The sequence below is a fragment of the Coregonus clupeaformis genome, unplaced genomic scaffold (genome assembly GCF_020615455.1).
Source record: "Coregonus clupeaformis isolate EN_2021a unplaced genomic scaffold, ASM2061545v1 scaf2197, whole genome shotgun sequence".
Taxonomy (NCBI): domain Eukaryota; kingdom Metazoa; phylum Chordata; class Actinopteri; order Salmoniformes; family Salmonidae; genus Coregonus; species Coregonus clupeaformis.
In genome coordinates this window covers 21,921-43,554 of record NW_025535651.1, presented here as the reverse complement: position 1 = coordinate 43,554, position 21,634 = coordinate 21,921, and the positions used below count along the sequence as shown (strand labels likewise).

General features: G+C 43.1%; 1 protein-coding gene across 1 annotated transcript; it reads left to right on the top strand.

The window, feature by feature from the left end:
- Positions 1 to 1,501: 1,501 nt before the first annotated feature.
- Positions 1,502 to 20,364, top strand: LOC123488349 (hemicentin-1-like). Its single transcript, XM_045219255.1, has 16 exons — positions 1,502 to 1,523; positions 1,765 to 1,835; positions 3,552 to 3,710; positions 8,558 to 8,680; positions 14,970 to 15,141; positions 15,471 to 15,577; positions 15,689 to 15,809; positions 15,892 to 16,155; positions 16,255 to 16,399; positions 17,117 to 17,238; positions 17,465 to 17,737; positions 18,205 to 18,346; positions 18,684 to 18,811; positions 19,584 to 19,697; positions 19,862 to 20,020; positions 20,225 to 20,364. The coding sequence occupies exons 1-16, from the start codon at positions 1,502 to 1,504 to the stop codon at positions 20,362 to 20,364; spliced, it is 2,262 nt and encodes a 753-aa protein (XP_045075190.1).
- Positions 20,365 to 21,634: the final 1,270 nt, after the last annotated feature.

Below are 21,634 nucleotides of genomic sequence, written 5' to 3'. Positions count from 1 at the left end.
AAAGAAACTGGGTGACAAAGAGGCGTGACAATGTCCATGTTGTATGGACTCTTATGACTGAAGTGGGGACAAAGCCTTAAAATGCCTGACAAGAAAAAGACAGAGGGAGAGAGAGGGATAAAGAAATACTCACCAGACAGTCTGACATTCTGACATGTCCACGTATTATCAAGGTTTAATAGTTATATTTGGTAAGCAATGTGATGGCAAAGCTTGAAGCACACACACAAACACACACACACTGCCCCCACCCCAACCTACTTGCCTCTCCCTCACACTAGAGTGAAATACTGTTCTATATGGCAAGCTATTCTATATGACACACAATATATTCTCTGTGTGTTGGTTAATGTTTACTGCTCCATCGATCAGCCCCTGAAGGATTCCAAATAAGTGTCAGATCTTAGCAGGCTGTTATTTGTCACATTGAGGTCTACTGCAGTATGAGAAGGGTTCAGGTCACCCAACAGAGAGTGCTGACTTCAGCACTAAACACAACTAATGATTACTCAGTCATCATGGGCATTTTGAAGAGATGGCACAATACCTCCACAGACATGCTATATTTAAGCAATAAGGTACGAGGGGGTGTGGTATATGGCCAATATTCCATGGCTACGGGCTGTTCTTAAGCACGACACAACCGGCAAATGGTACCGGAGCATCGGCTCTCAGACCAAGACAGCTTCTACCCCCAAGCCATAAAACTGCTAAATAATCAATTAATGGTACCCGAACTATCTGCAATGATTCTATCTTGCACTGACCCTACACTGTATACACTCACAATCACAATCATCATTTGCTGCTGCTACTCTGTTCTTTATTTGACTCTTATTATTATCTATCCTGATGCCTAGTTACTTTACCCTGCCTTCATGTACAATTCCTACCTCAAATCTCTGCACATTGACATGGTACTGGTACATTTACATTTTAGTCATTTAGCAGACGCTCTTATCCAGAGCGACTTACAGTTAGTGAATGCATACATTATTTTTTTCATACTGGCCCCCCGTGGGAATCAAACCCACAACCCTGGCGTTGCAAACGCCATGCTCTACCAATTGAGCTACATCCCTGCTGGCCATTCCCTCTCCTACCCTGGGCCAATTGTGCGCCGCCCCATGGGTCTCCCGGTCGCGGCCGGCTACGACAGAGCCTGGATTTGAACCAGGATCTCTAGTGGCACAGCTAGCACTGCGATGCAGTGCCTTAGACCACTGCGCCACTCGGCGCCCATAAATGGTACTCCCTGTATATAGCTCCATTCTTGTGTGTTTTATTTTATTCCTCTTGTGTTAGTATTTAATTTTTATTTATAAACTCTGCATTGTTGGGAAGGGCTTGTAAGCAAGCCTTTCACGGTAACGTCTACACCAGTTGTATTCGGCGCATGTGACAAATACAGTTTTTATTTTATTTTATTTGAGCAGCATGAACTGCTGTTAAAATTTGGAGTGTAGTGCCTCCATTTTGCTATTAACTCCAGAAATCATGGATGACTGAGGACTTGAATTACTGTATGTGGCAACTACAACGTCCTTTTCCCAATATGTTCATTTTGATTATGTCCCAAGAGCTAAAAAACTAAATAGGAAAGACCTGCAGTTTTCATAGTAGATAATCAAGCACCCTATCATTTTTCAGTGCAACTGACTTACCTTTTTTCCTTTCATATTCAGTATTGATTGATTGTACTTTGATTATCCAGCCATTCGTCATGTATAATGTTAATAACATCCACAGTATGTTTTCTTCTAGACATTGGCCCTGTGTCCATCACCACTGACCCAAAGAAGTTCCAGCAGGATCTGCAGGAGCTGTTTGTCCAAGTGTGTACCATCTCTGCCAGAACATCCGCCAGACTCCATATGATAGGCTGTACATACTGTACTTTATATCAATCTGTAGACCAGGATGGATATAGGCTATACAGGATATGTACAGTACCAGTCAAAAGTTTGGACACACCTCCTCATTCAAGGGTTTTTCTTTATTTTTACTATGGAATAACACATATGGAATCATGTAGTAACCAGAAAAGTGTTGAACAAATCAAAATATATTGTATATTTGAGATTCTTCAAAGTTGCCACCTTTTGCCTTCTTTCCTTCTTAATGCGTTTGAGCCAATCAGTTGTGTTGTGACAAGGTAGGGTTGGTATACAGAAGATAGCCCTATTTGGTAAAATACTAAGTTCATATTCTGGCAAGAACAGCTCAAATAAGCAAAGAGAAACGAGGTCAGTTAATACGGAACATTTCAAGAACTTTGAAAGTTTCTTCAAGTGCAGTCGCAAAAACCATCAAGCGCTATGATGAAACTGGCTCTCATAAGGACCACCACAGGAAAAGAAGACCCAGAGTTACCTCTGCTGCAGAGGATAAGTTCATTCGAGTTACCAGCCTCAGAAATCGGCAATTAACTGCACCTCAGATTGCAGCCCAAATAAATGCTTCACAGAGTTCAAGTAACAGACACATCTCAACATCAACTGTTCAGAGGAGACTGCGTGAATCAGGCCATCATGGTCAAATTGCTGCAAAGAAACCACTCCTAAAGGACACCAATGATAAGAAGAGACTTGCTTGGGCCAAGAAATACAAGCAATGGACATTAGACCGGTGGAAATCTGTCCTTTGGTCTGATGAGTCCAAATTTGAGATTTTTGGTTCCAACCCCCGTGTCTTTGTGAGACGCAGAGTAGGTGAACGGATGATCTCCGCATGTGTGGTTCCCACCATGAAGCATGGAGGAGGAGGTGTGATGGTATGGGGTTGCTTTGCTGGTGACACTGTCAGTGATTTATTTAGAATTCAAGGCACACTTAACCAGCATGGCTAACACAGCATTCTGCAGCGATATGCCATGCCATCTGGTTTGCGCTTAGTGGGCTGTGTAAGGGCTATTTGTCCAAGAAGGAGAGTGATGGAGTGCTGCATCAGATGACCTGGCCTCCACAATCATATGACCTCAACCCAATTGAGATGGTTTGGGATGAGTTGGTCCGCAGAGTGAAGGAAAAGCAGCCAACAAGTGCTCAGCATATGTGGGAACTCCTTCAAAACTGTTGGAAAATATTTCTAGGTGACTACCTCATGAAGCTGGTTGAGAGAATGCCAAGTGTGCACAGCTGTCATCAAGGCAAAGGGTGGCTACTTCGAAGAATCTTAAATATAAAATATATTTTGATTTGTTTAACACTTTTTTGGTTACTACATGATTCCATATGTGTTATTTCATAGTTTTGATGTCTTCACTATTATTCTATAATGTAGAAAATTGTAAAAAATAAAGAAAAACCCTTGAATGAGTAGGTGTGTCCAAACCTTTGGCTGGTAGTGTAGATATGCAGACTACTTAAAAATGACACTCATAGTCTCTACGTACAGTCAATACAGTATAGTATAGGTTTCTACACTAAATAGGATTATGGTTAGGCTATACAGCACAGGTCTTTAGACTATGCATAGTGATGCATTTCCTGTTCTTATAGAGGCCCTCACTGATGGCGTTGGATCAATGTCTGTGTGTTGTCTTCTCTCAGGGAGGTGGAGACTGTCCAGAGATGAGTATAGGAGCCATAAAGAAGGCCCTGGAGGTGTCCCTACCAGGCTCCTTCATCTACGTGTTCACTGACGCCAGGGCCAAAGACTACCGCCTCAAACGGGACGTGCTGCAGCTGGTGCAGCTCCGACAGTCACAGGTAATGATTGCAGTCAAGAAAATGCTGGGTTGTTTGGTTGACCCAACTGCTGGGTTGTAGGCGTTGGGTCACTTAGTTGGGTTGTTTTCTTTAACCTTTAAAAGTCTAGTCCATAGAAACGCATTCAATAACACATTAAGAAATGGCTGAAAAGACAGTAAAACATTTTATCATAAGGAATAAGGTTTTGAAGTGTCTGTCCTACAGTACCAGTCAAAAGTTTGGACACACCCACTAATTCCATGTTTTTTCTTAATTTTTTACTATTTTCTACATTGTAGAATAATAGTGAAGAAATCAGAACTATGATATAACACACATGGAATCATGTAGTAACCAAAAAAGTGTTAAACAAATCAAAATATATTTCATATTTGATATTCTTCAAAGTAGTCACCCTTTGCCTTGATGACAGCTTCGCACACTCTTGGCATTCTCTCAACCAGCTTCATGAGGTAGTCACCTGGAATGTATTTCAATTAACAGGTGTGCCTTTTTAAAAGTTAATTTGTGGAATTTCTTTCCTTCTTAATGCGTTTGAGCCAATCAGTTGTGTTGTGACAAGGTAGGATTGGTATACAGAAGATAGCCCTATTTGGTAAAAGACCAAGTCCATATTATGGCAAGAACAGCTCAAATAAGCAAAGAGAAACAACAGTCCATCATTACTTTAAGACATGAAGGTCAATCAATCCGGAAAATTTCAAGAACTTTTAACATTTCTTTAAGTGCTGTCGCAAAAACCATCAAGCGCTATGATGAAACTGGCTCTCATGAGGACCGCCACAGGAAAGGAAGACCCAGAGTTACCTCTGTTGCAGAGGATAAGTTCATTAGAGTTTCCAGCCTCAGAAATTGCAGCCCAAATAAATGTTTCACAGAGTTCAAGTAACAGACACATCTCAACATCAACTGTTCAGAGGAGACTGCATGAATCAGGCCTTCATGGTCAAATTGCTGCAAAGAAACCACTACTAAAGGACACCAATAAGAAGAAGAGACTTGCTTGGGCCAAGAAACACGAGCAATGGACATTAGACCGGTGGAAATCTGTCCTTTGGTCTGATGAGTCCAGATTTGAGATTTTTGGTTCCAACCGCCGTGTCTTTGTGAGACACAGAGTAGGTGAACGGATGATCTCCGCATGTGTGGTTCCCACCGTTAAGCATGGAGGAGGAGGTGTGGGGGTGCTTTGCTTGTGACACTGTCTGTGATTTATTTAGAATTCAAGGCACACTTAACCAGCATGGCTACCACATTATTCTACAGCGATACGCCATCCCATCTGGTTTGCGCTTAGTGGGACTATCATTTGTTTTCCAACAGGACAATGACCCAACACACCTCCAGGCTGTGTAAGGGCTATTTGACCAAGAAGGAGAGTGATGGAGTACTGCATCAGATGACCTGGCCTCCACAATCATCCGACCTCAACCCAATTGAGATGGTTTGGGATGAGTTGGACCGCAGAGTGAAGGAAAAGCAGCCAACAAGTGCTCAGCATATGTGGGAACTTACAGTCGTGCGTGCATACATTTTTGTGTATGGGTGGTCCCGGGGATCGAACCCACTACCTTGGCGTTACAAGCGCCGTGCTCTACCAGCTGAGCTACAGAGGACTGTTGGAAAAGCATTCCAGGTGAAGCTGATTGAGAGAATGCCAAGAGTGTGCAAAGCTGTCATCAAGGCAAAGGGTGGCTATATCTCAAATATAAAATATATTTTGATTTGTTTATAACTTTTTTGGTTACTACATGATTCCATATGTGTTATTTCATAGTTTTGATGTCTTCACTATTATTCTACAATGTAGAAAATAGAACAAATAAAGAAAAACCCTGGAATGAGTAGGTGTGTCCAACCCTTTGACTGGTACTGTATATCTGGGAGATACAAGAAAGCTCAGGAAATATTTTTGTTTTTTGTACACATATTTAACCCCTTATTTTTGTTGCCACAAAACTACCTCCATAATTCCATTCATTTTTATGAGTTACCATCAGACGAGTCCCGGGACACCATCGTGTTCGTGTTCGTCTTTCCATAGAGTTTTTGGGGATGTCTCGTAGTCTGACAAACACCGCTGTAGCTCGGCCACCTTCCACCTTCCACTGCAGATGCTAGCTTAAACTGACGTATTTTGATGGGGATTTTTTTATTATGTTACTTAGATTGATGCACTGGTGCATTAATAGACTCTTAAGGATTAATAAGAGCAAGGTTTGGTTGTTGATGCTGGGTTATTGGTGCTGGGTTATTGGTGCTGGGTTATTGGTGCTGGGTTATTGAGATATGACCCAGCAGGTCAGATCAGAAGACTGGAGGTGTAGTTTAGTAGGGGTGTGGCTTTCAGATAGTTATTTTCAGTCACCTGTGAGAGTAAATGTAATTCCTGTTCATGTGTTCTGTTGTATAATTATCATATGTTAAGGTTGAACGTTGACACATGTATAGCTTCTATGAGGCTTAGGGAGCTGTCGAAATGTACACAGTTATGAAAATGGGGGAGGGTCATGCTTTTTACATTTCAGTCAGGGGAAGGATTTAGTATTTTTTTGTTTAGTCCAGGGGAGGGTCATGTCATTTGTAATCGATCAAATGTCATATTGGTCAGGGTTTGAGAATTAGTTGCTTATTATAGTATCTCATGTGTGCCCGATGATACCCCTTATCCCTCATTCTCTGCTCGGCGTGCAATATCAAGTGTGCATAGTGTGGTCACAATAAAATGATCCATAGCTTATACTATAGGCTATAGGCCTGTACGAAGAGCATGCTCAGAGAAGCACAGGGCAAAGTTATATTTCTAAGAAAATGTACTTCCTTCCCGAGTTTTTGCGCTGCTGGGATGGTGTATATAAAGCTAGGCTACACTGCATTACACACTGCAATGGATAGGTGTTCCCATTCCTGAGCCCTGGCCTGCCCTGCTCTTGCTGATGTAAACTATTTTGTGCTGCCCAACCAATGACTGTGCTGTGTAAGGTGGCACTTCAGGAGGTGAGTCAAAGGCTTCTTCAGAAAATATTTTTTTCTTTTCCAAAAAATGCTATATCTATTCTGTGCGTGAGCACTAGGCCTACTGATTTCCTGTTCAGTTTAAAAAGGAGAGCGCGAAGATGAGAAGGAGGACTGGATGTAAGCTTGCTACTGCTATAATTGATTTTATTGATGTTTCGTTTCCCATAATGAAGCTATTTATCAGTTATTGACCTCACAATAAGCCATATTCAAGTAATTTATATAACTTGCATTACTATGAAGCGGCAACTGTGGAGATAGACAGCGAATGGGTGCTGAAAGTAGGCTAATTTGAGAAGGCCTAATTCATTTAAACAGTCTTCATTTTAATTTGACTTTAGGCTACTAACAACAAGAGGGCTGGAGGCTATTTCTTCCTATTCAATAAATAAGAGGTATGCCTACCTGTTTGACAGATGAAATTATAGTCTACTATCCATAGATTTTGTCAGCCAATTCCTTCAGTCACCATGCACTCCTTAAATAGCTCAGTGTCAGTGAAGAGATTGGTGTGTTAAGTTAAAACCAGGGCTCAAATTGAGGGAGAATGTGAGGGTATTGTGGCCTTTGTTAAAGAAAATGGCTAAAAGCATAGGCCTAAACCTTGTTAGCTTAAGATGTTGAAAAACAAAATGTAATGGACCTGATTATATAAAGTGATCTATAATAAAGTTTTAGTCCTTAATGCTTTATGCTAGAAACAAGCTGTAAAATGCCAGGGAAAGACAAGACTCCAATGCATATGGGATATATTTGGTTAGCCTCTATGATTATATAGCCAAGGAGACAAAAAATGTACTTTACTTGGGAAGTAATGTGTGACTTTGTCACTATCAATTGACATTCAACATTTCAACAGGCTATTAAACAACATACTAACTCTAAATCAGTCAGGAACAAGCCAGGTAGCTTAAGAAGGAACTAAAATTAATTATTTAGGCTATATTATTATTATTATTTCAAGGCTATAGCCTGCCATTTAAGAAATAAATGGTGAAACATTTGTGACACGCTACAGGCTGGCAGGAACACTCAGCATTTCAACAACACATCAACAACAGCACTTCAACAACATGCCTATAAATGTTGCATTACGGCTGTATAAAATAAAACGAATTACTTAGAAGTACAGTGCCTTTGAATTCACTTTTAGATACATGAGTTTGGCCAGGCTTTGGTTTGAGGATCATGCGGTGAGCTATGCATGCCTAGTTTGTTAATTTAGCCTAGCAGATGTTCTTATTTTCCCATGCCTTAATCACAGTCAAACAAATCTATTTTGTAACAACAATATCATGGAATAAAATAGAATAAATAACATACAGTCTCTTACAGAAGTGTATGAGTTCCATAAAAGCCTATGTAAATCCCATTGTTGGGGTGCAATAAGGTGGCATACCTTATGATAATATTGTAGTAGAATGTGAAAAACGCCCAATTTTTTAAAATACATTTGCAGTATATAACATTAACATGATGAACAGGAATTGCATTTACTATCATGGGTGGCCAATAAGATATATCAGAAAGCCACACCCACAGTAAGCTAAGCCTCCTGAAAATTACCTAAGGATTACAAGCTGCTAGGTCAATCCAGCATGAAAGTAATAAATACCCAAATGATGGTTAAATTAACCCATGTTTGGGTAATCACGCAGTCCAACTGGCTCGGTCAAAATAACCCAGCATGTGTTCCTTCCAATATTTACCCAGCACTGGGTTACCAAAAAACCCAAATTAGAGTGTGATTGTAATGTATGATTACAGTAATCTCATGAAAGTTCAGTAGTAATAACCATCCACTGCTGTCCTCTGTGTGCACCCAGGTTGTGTTTGTGCTAACTGGGGACTGTGGAGACCGCTCTCAGCCTGGGTACAGAGCCTATGAGGAGATCGCTGCCACCAGTTCTGGACAGATCTTCCACCTGGACAAGCAGCAGGTCAATGAGGTGAGAATCAGAAGAGGAGAGTCATCAAACTAATGTATATATATTTTTTCAAGCACACTCATGAGGTTGTGCTGAGTCAATGGTCAACCATAGTGTGATTTTTCTGTAAAAATGATAGGTTTATAGACTCTTCAGGACATGGGTAAAAAAAATGCAGGCGGGTTCAAAGGAACACATGGTGAATGGAGAATATTTTATATGTAAAAGCAGTCGAAAGAATAGCGATATGAACCTGATATCACCCATACATGTAGTCATAGTATATTTTATTGACACACATAAAATATTTTTGAAGTGCATATTAAATGTACCAGGAACTAGGGGTGAGTGATTCCTTTATCTCAGCATGTAACTGAACCCCAAATCTTGGAAACCTAAATCAACGGGGCTCAATAACTCCCAGTCAAACTTAAAAGAAGCCAGAGTTTCCTTTGGGAGAGACACTGGTATCCTGCATGTCATCACAGGAGATGGCTGGGCTGAGGAAAGGGGCAGCTCTACACTGGAGCCAAGTATGACTGTTCACTGGGATGTGGCTCACTGAACCCTTGAACCAAGCTCTCTATGTGTGTTTTTATATGTTTCTGCTTTCTTTCAAATCATGTCAGTCTTTATGTATTCATGTGTATGTACTGTATATATGGTGCGTGTGTGTATGTGTGTTGGATCGGGTTCTATTAACACTTCATAACCTCCACAGTTTTTTGAGTGTAATGGTAAATAGTGAAGTGCTGAGGGACCACATTCACACCACCAACAGAAACCAGTCCACTCATTGTGAGCCCCAGCTGGCCAGAGTGTGGATAGTGCTAGACCAGGTTGGATTGCCTTTACATGTTTTAAAGTGACCCCTCTCACCTTTCAAATGTTATGCTAATTGCAAGCTCTCCACTCATTTAGCATGGATCAACAGAACTACAATTGTATTTCAGATGTACTGTATTTACACCCAGTAGGATTGTAACTCCTGGGTGGCATGGTATTACTGAATTAATGTAAATCCTTTAATCCTTAGAAACCACATACCTCAAATTGAACTAAAATCTTCCCTCTTAATATCAGTTTAATAAACTGCGGCCAAATCAAATATACACAATCTTTTGTGGTCTTAGGCGGAGATGTGGAGGGAAAACAGACTGCTTATTTTACTCTCTAATCCCAGGATATGATCTGTCAAGGCTTCCCTCTTCCTCTCCAACACAGCTGCCCTCTTGGCTGGCTCCAAATCCACACACAACAGCTCATTGTGAAACCTTGTGTGTGACACTCCTTAAACTCTTAATACTTAACTTGTTCTAATCACTGGAGCAATCTGCCAACAAGCCCTCGGGCAGAAAAATAACACTAATGCGCTGTTTAAACTTGGATTCTGGTCCTAATGGTCATGGAGGCCATCCTCAATTCTCAGTGTGTGAGGGATGTGAGAGGGCTGAGAACCTGGCCAAGAGAAATCTTTCTGGGCTCTGTGAGGTTTCATCCATGCACTAATCCGTGTACATGGATGATGTCTCTTCTATTACGTGAGCCGGCCATGAGCTCATGGGTTATTGCTGTCCATCTATAAACTACTCTAGACTATGATCACCTTGTCAGCAGCTTGGCTAATGCATGTTCGTGTCTCTGTGTTTCAACTCCACACGCACTCCTCACTGAAGTGGCTGGACTTCCTTCCATAAAATAACCACTCGTAACATTGGCCCAATGGTTTCCTCATCATGTGGGCCCAGTAGTGAGTTAAAGGGACAGGAGTGTTTTTAAAAATATAAATTAAATCCAGTTAACCCGTATCCTCTGTTGTGTTCCTGAGGTTAGTGAATAAAGCCAGTCTCTGTAGTATAGACCTGTTCTCAGAGACAGGAAGACAGATGTGCTAGACTCTTGCCTGTTGTCTGGGGGAAAGGTAGGTGTTTTGAGGATCCCATCCAATAGGAGAACGGGGGTCCATTTGGGACTGATTTGGCCTAATAGCCTGGTTCCTGGCACCCTGTCTCCTCTCTCACAGTGATGGTGGTAGCGTCTTAACCCCAGAGCCGGAGTTGGGAGACCCCTTTCTGCAAGGAGGGCTGTGGTCTATAGGTTCCCCAACAGCAATGGGAGAAACATTCAGGCGGTCTGCTGGGGGGTTTCAAATGGCCATGAGGAGGAGGAACCCCTGTAGAAAACAACCTAGCTGGAGGATGAAAAGAACAGTGTATCTCCTTAGGCTTAGCTGACCTTCCTCTGCCCACCCTCCTTTCTCTATTCCTAGAATAGCGGAGGTGCTTCTTCCTGACACAACGCCATGTGCCTGTTCAGCCGAGACACAGCAGATGAGGTTTCAAAGACCCGTAGATCCTCTGGATTCCCCATGGCTCTAGCAGGGAGTGGCTGTAGCACCAGCAGCAGAACACAGCATGTTCCTCGAGACACACCTTGGCCAGACCAGACAGCATCAGCTCTATCTCTGTGTCTCCCCTGTCCCCCCTGTCCCTTTGTCTACACACTAAAATAATGGTTCTAAATAGTACCAAATAGGGGTTCTTTGGCTTGTAACTACAGCGGAACCCTTTTTGGTGCTATATAGAATGCTTTTTTGAAGGTTCAATAAAGAACCATGCTCATAAGGTTCTAAATGGAACATGTATGGTGCTGCAAAGAACCCTTTCCTAAGGTTCTATAAACAACCATTAAAAAAGGTTTTATATAACATTTCTCAATCTGAAAGGTTCTTTGTAGATCCTTTTGAAAAACCATACAGGGTTTTTTATTCTGGTCAGCCAAATTATATTGATAGAATTCCATAGGTGTTATTATTGTGTTAATTGACAAGTTGAGACAAGTGAGCTACCTCTGGAACATCTGGGGGTCCCCTGAGAAGAGAATTGAGAACCACTGACTGATTTAGTCAACTGTTCTCAATTGACTGAAGGCTATGCATGGGTTTTTCACAAGACACAATCACTGGACATAGTCATATATAATATGTAATGGCATAACACAACACATTAGATGAACTGTAATGACACTCTCACTCATGGTTGCACAAAAAGAGCTGTGCGCAAACCACACCCCAGAATATTATACTGAGCCACCTCCCATACATTTTAATTATCGCTAAAAGAGCTGTAAAGAACAATTGATGTGCTCAAATGATTATTTGAGTCATTAGGGTTCCACATAGAACCATCACCCTTCCCAAAGAACCCTTGAGTAACCCTAATGTTTAAGTGTGTAAGGCTGTGGGGAGATGGATGTCTCTGAGTCTCACTAGGTGGTTGAGATGAAATAGACAGCGGTTTGAGGCAGATGTAGGTCACTCTATATCAGTGTCCTGCTCTGCTGGGGATGGCTGCACATGTGGCAGAAATTACAGCTGTTTCCAGCTGTAAACTCAGAGAGGAACCAGCTGCTGTCAGCACCCAGTGGGCTGGCTTTGCTCACTTCAATCTTCTCCATTATTACTAAATATATTAAGATTTGTTGAATAAGCCCCATTTCTCAGAGGGGCCACTGAAGCAATGTTTTCAGTTTGTTTTATTATGGACACAATGCAACCATAATGTCTGCACTCAGGATTATGGGGTCAAAACAAATACAAGACCACAGTTGCTTGTTAAGCACTTGAAAGATGGAAAAAGGATGGTCCGGTCAGTGAAATGAGACTCAGTTATACAACGGGTTCTTCTCTTCTTTTCCTGTAAAGGGGAAAGGACACATTGTTTTTTCTTCTGAATCCTAACCACCAGCATGATTTCACCTAGAGGGTTGAGTATATAATCAAACATTGAAATTCGACCTGTCCAATATTCTACAGTAATAGTCGAGGGAAAAAAGTATACTCAGTGATGATTACTCCTGGAATTGAATGTAATAAAGCCACCCAGGCTTATTTCAGACTCAGCGGAAGCCAGGCATTGGTTAATCTGTTCTCTGAGAACCAGATAATGACCATCATTTCAGAGTGAAGCCTCCACAATTCCATCAACCCCAGACCAGACCAGTCCTCTCAGGTAACATCCGCTATTTAAAGCCCAACCAATTTGCAGGGTTGGGGAGTAACAGACTACATGTAGCCTAATGGATTACAAAAAAAAACTGTAACTGTAATCTGTTACATTACCAGCAAATATATTGTAATCAGATTACAGATACTTTTGAAAAAGTAGATGCTTACCTCTAGCACCTTTATGTTTTCTCAATGACGTTCAAATCAGCATTGATAAAATGCCAGGTTTAAGATTGTTCTGCCTGAGCGAGTGTGACCACAAATCAGAGACCACTATGATGACACATAATGCATTTGATGGATCGCAGGAAAAGAGCAGGAATAGGATTTTGTAAACTACAGTACAAGCTATGTCTTCCAATTGTGCGACTGCAAACAGAGCAAAACGAGAGTTTAAATTGGACAAATTCAGGTAGGTCCCTCCCCGTTTGCTTCCATTTAAGAAACGTTTTGCAAAAGAATCGGCTGCAAATTATCAAATCAAATTGTATTGGTCACATACACATATTTAGCAGATGTTATTGCGGGTGTAGCTAAATGCTTTTGCTCCTAGCTCCGACAGTGCAGTAATGTCTAACAATACACACAAATCTAAAAGTAAAAGAATGGAATTAAGAAAAATATAAATATTAGGAAGAGCAATGTCGAAGTCGATATATCAAAGTGTCACCATCATAAACGTAAACAATACGCCTATGGAATACATTTTTCACATGCAAATACCACTTTCGGTAGTGCCCAAAGCATGCCATTCCGAGAGCAGCATTTATATTTCAACTTGAAGCAACGAGCCCTATCAGTCCATCATAAACAACGGAGTAGGCTAATTAGTCCTTCGTTTTTGGGTTATACTCAGGTAAAACAATTTGGCTAATCTATATTTCCATATTTCCAAGTCCTATTTTTGAAGACAAGGGGTATTAAATTAATTGGAATGACTGAAAATATGACATACTTTTTTTTTTTATGGTAAGATATAGCCTAATCATATTATTATCTGTAGTAGAAGGCAGTGAAGCCTACATAACCAACCCATTAAGTAAAATACAACATCCATTTATGGCCAGCTATGTAAACTCTAACATTGATTTATACTGCAATAGATGTAGAATTGGTAATATACATTTTTGTCTTCTTCTAATGCCTCTTAAGCAGGTTGACGTTTATTGGGATGAGTCTTGTCCTTGAGGCAGAACTGAGTGATTTCAGGGCCAGCTGCAAAGTACAAATTTGCAATATTGTAAAAATGTATGAAAACAAAATTGTGTTTTTTGGCCATAATTTAAGGTTAGGCTTAGGCATTAGGGTTAGCAGTGTGGTTGAGGTTAGGGTTATTTACGGTTAGGGTTAGGCATTAGGGTTAGCAGTGTGGTTAGGGTTAAAATCAGATTTTATGACTTTGTGGCTGTGTCAGCTACTAACCTGCGCCTCTTAAGGGGAAAGTAATCTAAAAGTAACTGAAAGTAATCAGATTGTATGACTGAGTTTGGTAATCCAAAAATTACGTTACTGCTAAAAATTTTTTGGACAGGTAACTAGTAACTGTAATGGATTACATTCAGAAAGGATGTAGCTCAGTTGGTAGAGCATGGCGGTTGTAGGTTCGATTCCCACGGGGGGCCAGTATGAAAAATAAAAAAATAATGTATGCACTCACTAACTGTAAGTCGCTCTGGATAAGAGCATCTGCTAAATGACTAAAATGTAAATGTACCCAACCCTGCCAATTTGACAGATAACACAGAGTAAGCCATTTCTAGCCTAAATTGATCCTGTACATTGGACCTGTTAATAATCTGGAATAGATCTCTCCCATATTTTTGTAAAGCCAGGACAGGGGAACCAATGCCATGATTCATTAAAGGCGGTGTGCAGAAGCATGGCCCTTTCTGTCAGAAAGTGTGCTACCTTCCACTGTGAGAGAAACTCCTTTGGGGAATTCATGCTTAAGAGTGCAGAAAACTGTATGTTATCTTTTTGACAGTTGAGCTGTTTCACTTTCCTTTTGTTTATGGAAGATCCCTTTGAGACATACTTTGGCGATGGAAGATGGTTCAAAGACAAAGACCAGCTTGCAGTGTTAAAGCAGACAGTTTCAGAATCAGAGAGAGGTCATGAGGTCACATGCACATCCTTCCTTTCCTTTTCCCTCTCATTGGGTTTCTAGTAGAGGTCTTTGCTAGAAAGTCTATCTATATAGTCTAGTCTATTGTGACAAGTCCCAGACCACCCCTGTCTAATCTGTCCTCTAGCTGTGTGGGGTGTGCTGCTGTCTTGCTGAGATGAAGTCTTCTCTCCTGCCAGGTCTTGAAGTGGGTGGAGGAGACAGTGCAGGCCCTGAAGGTTCACCTGCTCTCCTCCAATCATGACAGTGCTCAGGAGAACCAGTGGGAGGTGCCCTTTGACCCCAGCCTGAAGGAGGTCACTGTGTCACTTAGTGGGCCAGCCCCTCAGATCGAGCTCAGGGATCCCCTTGGTACACCATGCTTTCATTATGTATTCTCGTTGTATAGATATCAAATAACTTTGTCACTACTTGAGAATAATACTATATATTCATCAGTGGAGGCTGCTGAAGGGAGGATGGTTCATAATAATGGCTGGAATGGATTGAATGGAATGGCATCAAACACATGGAAACCATGTGTTTGATGTATTTGATAAAATTCCACTCATTCCGCTCCAGCCATTACCAAGAGTGTTTTCCCCGATTAAGGTGCCACCAACCTCCTGTGATATCCATTTGGCTGAACATTGATGTTATTTAACATTTTGAAATTATATTGTTATGTGTCAATTGCTTAGGTCACATTGTTAGAGTGGAGCAGGGCCTCACAGAGCTGTTGAATATTCCAAATTCTGCCCGTGTTGTCAACCTGAAGTTCCCCCGACCTGGAGCCTGGACTCTGAAGGTACTCTACAGTAGATCCTCCTGACGTGATCATCCTGCATTGAGAATGAGATAACTGCTTTAGTCACCTCTGATGCACAATACAACAACTGAATGTCCTGTCTATGTCCAGGTGGGCTGCGGTGGTCGTCACACTCTGAGAGTTACAGGGGTCAGCAATCTGGACTTTCGGGCTGGGTTCTCCAGTATACCAGTGTCTGAGTTCAACCATACCAGGGAGAGACCCATCAAAGGTAAAGTGTACATGCAATTTTATATCTTTGTATGTATACGTGATTGCATTGAATAACGTTGGGCTCCCCTCCCCTTCCAAAGGAGTTCCAGCCCATGTGCTGCTGAAGTGTACAGGACTGAAGCCCCCAGGTCAGCTGAGTCACATGGAGTTAGTTTCAGGTTCAGGACGCTCCTTACGCACCCTCCCCGTGCCTCTGCCCTCTGACAGGGGCAGCTTAGGACTCTGGAATGTCCCAGAATTTCGCACTCCTTCCCAAAGCTTCTTCCTCAAGGTGACAGGGAAGGATAAGGAAGGATACCGCTTCCAGAGGTTGTCCAGTGTCTCCTACACAAACATCATCCCAGGTAAGAGATCCCTCTCCTCAGTCTCCACCATAATGTCTCACAGACATACCTAGTCCTTTGTGTGACCTCTTCCCTCCTCTCTTTTTTGTCATGACAAAGATCCCCCAGCGGTGAGCATGCCCAAGGTGGTGAACGGCTTTTATATGCAACCCGCTATGATTGGCTGTTCGGTAGAGAGCGACGTTCCCTATAGGCTGAGGTTCACCAGGAGTGGAGTGGCTATTGGGGAGGAGAAGTTGTTCCAGTGAGTCTTCGTCTGTTCTGTTTGTTGAACACACTATAACACTTGACTTGCCCTCCTTTTGGATGAAATAGCCATATGCACTCAATACCCGCTGTAAAACAGCTAATTAGGTCATGGGGTATGACAAAGTGCACTGTTTGCAGTTACCAGCTCTGCAAGACATTAGTGCCGTTAGACTCTGTTGCCTTTTATTGGTGCATCAATCAGGAGACGGGTATACACAGTAGATTTTGTGTACATTACGCATTCGATTGTGCCATCTTGGAAAATGAACAAAGCAAAAAAAAATCTCTCACTGTTTTTTTTTTTTGTCATTTAGCAGACACTCTTATCCAGAGCGACTTACAGTTAGTGAGTGCATACATTATATATACTGGTCCCCCGTGGGAAACAAACCCACAACCCTGGCGTTGCAAACGCCATGCTCTACCAACTGAGCTACACGGGACTATACTGTTCTGACACTCTGTTTTGAATTACATACATGAAACAAACCCACAACCCTGGCGTTGCAAACGCCATGCTCTACCAACTGAGCTACACGGGACTATACTGTTCTGACACTCTGTTTTGAATTACATACATGAAATAATGCCGACCTCTGACGAGAGGTATTCACTGTGTCTCTGTGCCAGAGAGGCTAATTTGTCAGTGGTGTAAGACAGTATCCTGTTCCCATCATCACTCACCTGTCAGCTATCTGTTCATGTGTCTCAGGTTCTCTGGCAAAGCATCATGGGAAATTCCACATGCCTCAGGTAAGGATGAGGGTCCGTATGAGTGCATCGCTCAGAGCAGCGCAGGACTGGGAAGAGCATTCACACAGCTGACCGTGAGAGGTATGTCAGAACACACACACACCCGCACACACACAGATCACTTAGCTAATGTTGTCAAAGCTTTCCAAAATACTTATCTTATTTATATATTGCTGATATAAATACCACTTTGATACAAAACATGTAATTCCAAATGTTTACATTGACTGTAAACTGAACTGTTTAGTGCCTGCTGATAATGTGTTGTTTGTCACACTGTGTTGACTCTGTGTTTCCCATGAGACAGAGCCTCCTCCGGTGCTGAAGGCCCCAGTGAACGTGAGCTCTACTGTGGGTGCTGTGGCTGTGCTGGCCTGCCAGTTGGAGGGCTCCATGCGCCACAACCTGACCTGGCAGCGGGCAGGCCTCACTATCCTGGCCGCCTCCGGGAGGGTCAGGGTCCTGCCCAACTCCTTCCTGGAGATCAGTGGGGTGCAGCCCCAGGACGCTGGCCAGTACCAGTGTGTGGCCACCAATGCCAACGGAGACAGCCGAGTCACAGTGTGGCTGCTCGTCCCAGGTACTGTAGCTCACCGCACCCCAACCACACCGTACCGATCATCTGTTTAAACACTTAACACACAAGGGCCTCCTCCATAGCTTTTCCAGGCCTCTGGCATCTGCTTTCCATTACTGCCTTAGTAGCATGACTTATCCACTTCTCCAGAAACGCTCCCAGTCACAACATGTTTCAAATCAGCCCAATTGATGCAAGTTGAAAATTGTGGCTTCTATGATGGACATGGGCTCAGAGGCTTATAATGTGTTTGAAAACGATGAACAAATTTGAAACATGTCTCTGACTGTGATCCACTGTGATCATGACGTCAGGCCCTCCCGGTTAATCATGCTCTGCCCCCAGACTAGCAGAGGTTACCACTGCTTAGCCATGATCAGCTCTGCATGTAATAAATTATTACTCATACAGCCATGACTTGGACATGAGTCATCAGATCTTTCCTATGGACCCTCTCTGTCTCTCTGCAGAGGCCCCTTCTGTGGTAGTCAGCCCCCAGAGCCAAGCCTTCTCCAGGGGGTCTGAGGTCCGCCTCGTCTGCACAGCGTCCGGCTCCCCCCCTCCCCAGCTCTTCTGGAGTCATGGAAACATGTTCCTCACTAATCGGCCAAGGTAAAGGAACTCTCAGCCCACTCAACACCTACACGGCAGCAGCAACAGAGAGTTGTTTGATTCTATTTTAACAGCCTACTATGAATATATAAATGTCACATCTCGTTTGCTTCATTTTACAGTTACAGCTAACCACAAAACTATATTATTCCAGATTTTTGGTACATTTACATTATATGGCTGCCAATAAATACATTTTCAAAAGAGATATGCCTCAAGCGATCCAAAATGTTCCTTGGACATCTAGTGATGAATTTCACGAAGACATCTTTATTTGTAATCATCTAAATCAACAAACATGAATTCCCATGACTGATGTCTGTCTTACATAATACAGGATGACTATATCCAACCATGGAGGCCTAACAATCAGAGATGCCCTCCCCGAGGATGCTGGGAACTACTCGTGCCTGGCGACCAACGAGGCTGGAACCGCCACTCAGACTGTGTCTCTCAATTATGCAGGTGGGTAGAGATGTCTATCAGTCCCAGTCCTATTCTAGGTTGAGTGAGACAGCGCTATAAAGGCTATGATGTGGGCTTTCCATTTAAAGACTAGTTCTTTACCACTTTTACCCCAGGCATACATTTTCAGAGTTCAGAGTAGGGTCACTTTTTTATGGTTTCTGTGAGAAAACTTTGTTGAGTGCTGTTATGAATGAATGTCTCCCTGATCCATCGTGTTTGGGCTATGTTGTCTAGCTGTGAGGAGAGTTTAGATTGACAGTGGCATATATCTGGGTTATAGCTTCCCTGTGTTGGCAGGGTTGACAGTCCTCAGGATGTATTTTTAGCCTTGCTGTCATTGAGTGCTTGACAGAGGGTACAGCACTGATGGACCATGGCAGCTTCTCCCGGGGGTGTGCTTGTATTATACTCACTGTCTGGGAGTGTCATTTTTAACAACACTGATCTGTCAAGACACCATCAACCTGGCTCTGGCAGGATGCATCATCTCATCCTTTCAACTGTCTCTTTCTCTCGGCTCCTGTAGCGCCTGTCTCTGTCACGTCTCTGCAGACGTACAAGGCGTGTGAAATGACAGGCAGCGATACTTCTATTTTTATCTCCTGTCTGGGCCACTGCCCAGTCAATTGACTGAATTAAATTCACATTAATTTGCTATTCTGATCACATATAGCATTGTGAGCATGTCTGCTGATTTGGTAGATAATACAAATGTTTTGATCATGTTTATTATTTAAGTTTTATCTTGGTTCACCCTTCCTCCATACAGAGGAACCCAGTATCTGGGTGGTGAAACCGGTTGTGATGGTGGCAGTTGGAGGTGATGCAACTCTGGAGTGCCGAGCCACAGGCATTCCTCTACCTCTGGTCAAATGGTCCAAAGGTAAAACACTGATCACTTGTGTGATACGTTGTCAATAGTACACTAGATAGGATTATGTCTAATCACTTGTGTAATCTGTTATGATAAATGACATTCATTAGGTTGATATTTGCATTAAACAAAGAATCACTGTGTCTGTGTGTCATTTTCTTGTAATTTCTCAGGTGATCTACAGGTGGGCTCAGTTCCTTTTGCTGAGCAGGACGTGCATCGTGGGACGCTGCAGATCCGAGGGGTGCAGGAGATGGATGCTGGGGAGTACAGCTGTGTGGCCAGTAACCCTGCTGGAACCTCGTCTGCTACTGTTATTCTGGAGGTCGGAGGTGAGGGCAGCCATTTTAGCCTTACTGAATTAATGCCACTTTCAGATAACCAGTAATAATGGTAAGGCATTGCATCCTTTATCTAAACCATGTAGGTGTAATAGACTATTTATATATTTTGAACAGAGTAGATCTATGTCCTTTTTAAACACTGTATTTGATTATAGAGAACTTCATGCTGATCTCCCACTCTTTCTCCCACAGCGGCCCCTCTATTCTCAGAACCCCCAGATGACATGACAGTGGATGTGGGGGAGAATGTCACGCTGCCCTGTGTCGCCCGTGGTTTCCCCGTCGCCTACAGTTACCTGGCGTCGAAAGGATGGGAGACCGATCATCACTAAAGCAGACAGCAGCGGTGGCACGGTGCAACTAAAACAGGGCATCTCCTGATCCAGGGTGAGTCATATGTCCCTTTCCCACTATTCTTCTTTACACTATTACACTATCCCCATAATGAGTTCCTTACCAAAACAGCAGGCACCAAAGAGACCACAGCCCTCCATTGGCACCAAGTGTGTGACTGGCATGGCTGACATTCTTTGGGTTCATAAATATATAAGAGGTGGAGCCCCTCAGATCAGATTCAGTAAACGTTTTCTTAAGAGAGTGTCACGGTTCTCTAAGACCGAACCCAGAAGCAGACCAGGACAAGGTGAGTTGAACGAATGTGAGTGTTTATTTACAGATAAAAGATGCAGAATAGTCCAGGAGACGGAGCGGGTGGCGGAGATGAGTAGGTGGTGGTGAAGTGGCAGATGAACTGATGGCACGGCAGGGGTTGGGTGAAGGTTCCGGGAGAATGACTGTAGACAGAAAAAAACAGAGGTAAGTACAAGGCAGGTCAACAAGGTGCAAAAAACAACAAAACTAACGCTAGTACTCAGAGGCTGATACGCTGGCAAAACATACTGTTTATGGCTAACGATCCGGCAGGGAATGGATGTCAGGTCAGAGCTTATGAAGGGGTGATGATCAGGACCAGGTGTGCCGAAGCTGATGAGAAGCAGGTGCGGGTAATCGAGAGTCATCCGCCTAGCAACGTCGCCCGGCAACCGGACAGGGTGCGTTCAGGCACCTTCGGGAAACAGGAGATACAGAGCAGAAAAAACGGCAACACAGGCAGGAACAGACTCAGGACGCAGGGTTCATGACAGTACCCCCCCTCTGACGAACGCCACCGGGCGGACTACCCGGAGCGCCAGGATGGAGGCGGTAGAAGTCACGAAGGAGGTCAGCATCAAGGATCTGACGCCGAGGAATCCAACTCCTCTCCTCAGGACCATACCCCTCCCAGTCCACGAGATACTGGAAACCCCGGCCCCGCCGTCTGGAATCCATGATGCGGCGCACCGTGTAGACAGGACCTCCTCCGATCATCCGAGGAGGAGGAGGGGGCAACAGAGGGCTGAGGAGAACAGGCTTGAGGCAGGAGACATGGAAGGTGGGATGGACTCTGAGCGTACTAGGCAACTTGAGTCGAACCACAACAGGATTAATCACTCTCTCCACCACAAACGGACCAATGAACCTCGGCGACAGTTTCCTTGACTCAGTCCGCAGAGGAAGGTCCCGTGTAGCCAACCAGACCCCATCTCCGATTGCATAAGCGGG